At 49.1% G+C, this 4265-nt stretch overlaps 1 protein-coding gene across 1 annotated transcript in view; it reads left to right on the forward strand.

Moving 5' to 3' along the window:
• The window catches only part of LOC107111882 (zinc finger protein 420-like), a 59105-nt gene that overhangs the window by 21467 nt on the left and 33373 nt on the right, over positions 1-4265 (forward strand). The window contains exons 7-8 of the mRNA XM_015412928.1: positions 1262-1345; positions 2275-2401. Coding sequence (XP_015268414.1) covers positions 1262-1345; positions 2275-2401 — 211 coding nt within the window. The remainder of the gene's footprint in view (positions 1-1261; positions 1346-2274; positions 2402-4265) is intronic.

Consider the following 4265-nt stretch of genomic DNA (forward strand, 5'->3'; position numbering starts at 1 on the left):
TATATATATATTTGTTTATGAGGTATGAATGGGCCCTTCTTTGTTATTTTAATTTGTGTGTAATAAATACATGTATATTTTTGTATGATTTTTAGAGTTGGCCCTCTTCTATCCTTGACTAACCTTTTTAGGTTCTGAATTCTAAGTTTTAGGTTCAGTTTTTTCCCCTTTTCCCTTTTTGTCCTGTTCTGGCATTCACCGGCTGAAGTTATCAGTGCTGTGAGACTCGAGGCTCGTCTTACATGTAGAGCAGGCCTCCCTTTTAAGGTAATTCTCATACAAGGGTAATTCTGTTTCTTTCTCTCCTCCTCTCCCTGGGAAGGTCAAAAGCTGGTGAATTGGTTAGTGTTGAACTGGGATCTGGGAGACCGGCTTTGAATCCCCACTCTCCTGTGGAAGCTTGGGCCAGTCACCCACAACCAGTGTAGCCTACTTTACAGAATTGTTGTGAGGATAAAATGGAGAGGGGGTTGAACAATGAAAGCTGTTTACAAGTCCTCATTGGGCAGGAAGGCAGCACAGACTGGGAGGGGGGAAATATCTCCTCATTTAAAACAAAGGGAGTTTAAGAACCTCCCTGAGCTATCGAAGCCAGTGTGGTTTAGTGAGTAGAGTTTCTGACCAGGATCTTGGAGGTTGAAGATCAAGTGTTCACTCTGCCATGGAAGGTTACTGGCTGATTTTGGGCCAGTTGCATGGTCTCCACCTGTGAGGACAAGAGAACAATGGAAGCCGCTTGGGGTCCCCTTTGAGAAGAAAGATTACTATTATTTTCAATTTGTATTGCACCTTGCCGATGCAGACTGGCTCAAGGCGGCTTACAGAGATTAAAATACAATAAAATCTGATTTAAAAAATTTCAGTAAGAACAGTTAGATAAAGTGCTAGTGTAAACCGATGGTGGGAATTTCTTTAAAAGGTCCGATGGAAAGGCCATATCCGGCGTTGTTATATAGGGTTGTGGTGTGTTCAGTTTGCAATGGTCAGTGGCGGCTCCTACTCAAAGGCCTGGCGGAAGAGCTCCATTTTACAGGCCCTGCGGAACTGTAGAATGTCCCACAGGGCCTTGATGTCCTCTGGGGGCTCATTCCACCAGTGTGGAGTCGCCACCAAGAAAGCCCTGGCTCTCGTAATGGCCAGCCTGGTGTCTTTCGGGCCAGGGACAGTCAGGCGGTTTTGAGTCCCTGACCTCAGTGCTCTCTGGGGCACATGTGGGGTGTAAATGAGGTAAACCAATCAAGATAAATGCGTCTCCCTACAGGCCGTGGAAGAGCCTCAGAGCCGGGTTCCAGAACGTCTCCTCTTTGGGAGTGGAGTGGAAACACTGAAGATGCAGCCAGCTCAGGTAAGAGATGGATCACCTATGAAGAGATGTGTGAAGAGAAACTTGATGCCTCCGTTCCCTCCAGCAGGGCTGGAAGGAACTGTTTCTGTTTGTAATTTGGAACCACCTTCTTCTTGTAAGCCACCTTAGATTTCTCCACAGGGTAAAAGGGGCCTAGTACGCTTAAAGAAAGAAAGGAAGGAAATGTATTTCCATGGCTTTCTGAGTAACGCAGCAACCTGTTCAGGAGGTCTTGTGGTCCACTGAACTTGTTCCATAAATGAAAAGATGGGATGCCTATAAATTCCCCAGGCAAGCTTTTATGTCTTTCTGTGGTGTGTCAAGTATTCCTTGAAGGTAGAGCTCCCTCTTGGGGTAACAAGAACCTGAGATGAAGGGTCTGGATGAAGAGGAGGGTCTGTGGAAGAGCACCTGCTTGTTATGCAGAAGGTCCCAGGTTCAATCCTTGGCATCTCCAGGTGATAAAAGGATCAGGCAGGAGGTGATGTGAAAGACCACCTCCTGAGGTCCTGGTGAGCTGCTGCTAGTCAGAACAGACAACTGACCTTGATGGACCAACAGTCAGTGGATATACAGTCATGTAACTGTGCTTACGATGGTCCAGCAAGGGTCTGACTCAGTAGACTACAGCTTCAGATGTTCTAGTTTTAGTATCTGCAGTCGCTTGAAGAGGGGCCGTGGCTCAGCTGTAGGGCACCCGCTTGGCACGCAGAAGGCCCCCAGGTTCAGTTCCCAGCATGACTCTCTGGAGAGACCGAGACCCTGCTGGTTGGACTGGACAGGACTGACCTTGGTAGAAGAGTGGGCTGATTCAGTATGACGCTGCTTCGTGTGTTCTTTTTTCGGTATTGTGAGCGTCTTTGGGCAGGAGTGGGTGGATTAGTGGTGAGATGAGTTGTGAGGGAAAAAGTATCTTCCTTCTTTTTCAGTGTCCGGTTTCCTTCGAGGAGGTGTCCGTGCGTTTCACGAAGGCCGAGTGGGCGCTGCTGAATCCTGACCAGAGAGCTTTGTATAGAGACGTCATGGTGGAGAACTATGGGAATGTGACCTCTCTGGGTAAGGCTCCCTCTTGTCTTGCTTGATAGACGTGGAAGCTGTGATTTTTGCCACTGTTGCCTCTTTATTTCTGTTATTTATAGTCTGCCTTTCTCATTGTAACTCAAGGCAGATTGCAGTGTAAGTCCATAGGATGCAGTGTAAGTCCATAGGATTGCAGTCCATAGGATGAAGAGACAGCAAATAAGCCACATAAAAGGGCTCAGATAGGAGGCCCCCAAGGAAGACCAGGGTTGCTGTGCAGAGGAAGGCAATGACAACCCACCTCTGCTCATCTCTTGGCTTGAAAAACCCACTGTCCTGGGCTCGCCATCTGTAGTTTGCGACTTGATGGCACACCATTATTATTATTGTTGTTGTTATTGTTATTATTATTAGCCTAGTTTAGCAGGAATCTGAAATGAGGCTTAAGTATTGAACATGGCAGGGCAAACAACGCAAGAAATGGTAATCCTTCAGTAGAAATAGGATGCAGTAACAGCAACATAGGAGAAGCTGCGGTGGCTCAAGTGGTTAATACGCTGAACTGCAGGCTGTGGAAGGTCGGTAGTTTAGCAGTTCGAGACCCGAGTGTGCCGCATGACGGAGTGAGCTCCCGTCTCTAGTTCCAGCTCCTGCCAACCTAGCAGTTCGAAAGCAAGAAATTGCAAGTAGATAAATAGGTACCACTTCGGTGGGAAGGTAACAGTGTTCCGTGCACCTTGGTGTTTAGTCATGCCGGCCACATCTTCGGACAGTCTTCGGACAGCGCTGGCTCTTCGGCTTTGAAACGGAGATGAGCACCGCAACCCTAGAGTCGGATTCGACTGGCTTTCGAGCAAGGGAACCTTTACCTTTAACCGCAACCTATAAACAGACAATACTTGGACAGGGGACCACCAAGGAAGTCCTTAGCGGCCAGGAAGAGGCAAGGCAACGGCCAATCGCCTCTGAGTGTCTCTTGCCTTGAAAACCCCGGTAGGTCGCCATAAGTTGGCTGCAACTGGACGAAGCTTTTCACGACCAGCAGTATAGTCCGTTGGCCTGTTCTCTCTGCTGAAATGTCTTCCTGGATCGTTCTGTTACAACAAAGCCTTGTTTCTTAAAAAAAATGTCTTCCTGTCTGTTGCGGGAGCGGGTGGCCCTGGACACGCCTGCTCTGCCTCAAGGGTTTTGGCTTGACCAGTAGCCTTTGTTGAATCCCCAAATCCCATTCTAATAGACATGAAAGTTGTGCATCCCCTTGAAATGGATCATTGAATGTCATTACAGTCCTGGCTGTATATCGGTTGCCACTGGCGCTTGTGGCGGATGGTGACATCACACTGTCGCTCTCCTTGAGTCTTAGCCTTCTAATGAGTGAGCAGCCTGAGGGCCAGGCCCTGTGTTTAGGGATTAACAGTTGACAGTATGTCAATAGTCAGGTTTACCTGGCTCAAGGGGTTAAGACGCTGAACTCGTGGGCACTCCATGAAACTGCTGAGCGGTCAGGTTAGAATGGATAAAAGGAAGTCCTTCACCCAAAGAGTGATTAACACATGGAATTCACTGCCACAGGAAGTGGTGGCAGCTACAAGCATGGACGGCTTCAAAAGGGAATTAGATAAGCACAAGTGGGGGACCCGCGATACTCGCGGGAGAGGGGGAGCTCCACACCTGTGAGGAAGAGGAGGAAGCAGCAGGAGGAGGCAAGTTCCCCCCCATCCCGCCGGTTCCCCTGTCTTCTCCATCCACCTCCACTCCCTGGCTCAATCTCCCCCCCCTGGCCCAGAGCGCGCCCCCGCTCCAGAGGCCAGGTCTACCCACCCCTTTCCACTACATTGGTAGACCTGGCCTCCGGAGTCCAGGTCTACCCAGGCCTTCCCACTACATTGGTAGACCTGGC

Source organism: Gekko japonicus, unplaced genomic scaffold (assembly GCF_001447785.1).
Source record: "Gekko japonicus isolate JY-2015 unplaced genomic scaffold, Gekko_japonicus_V1.1 scaffold1659, whole genome shotgun sequence".
NCBI classification, from domain to species: domain Eukaryota; kingdom Metazoa; phylum Chordata; class Lepidosauria; order Squamata; family Gekkonidae; genus Gekko; species Gekko japonicus.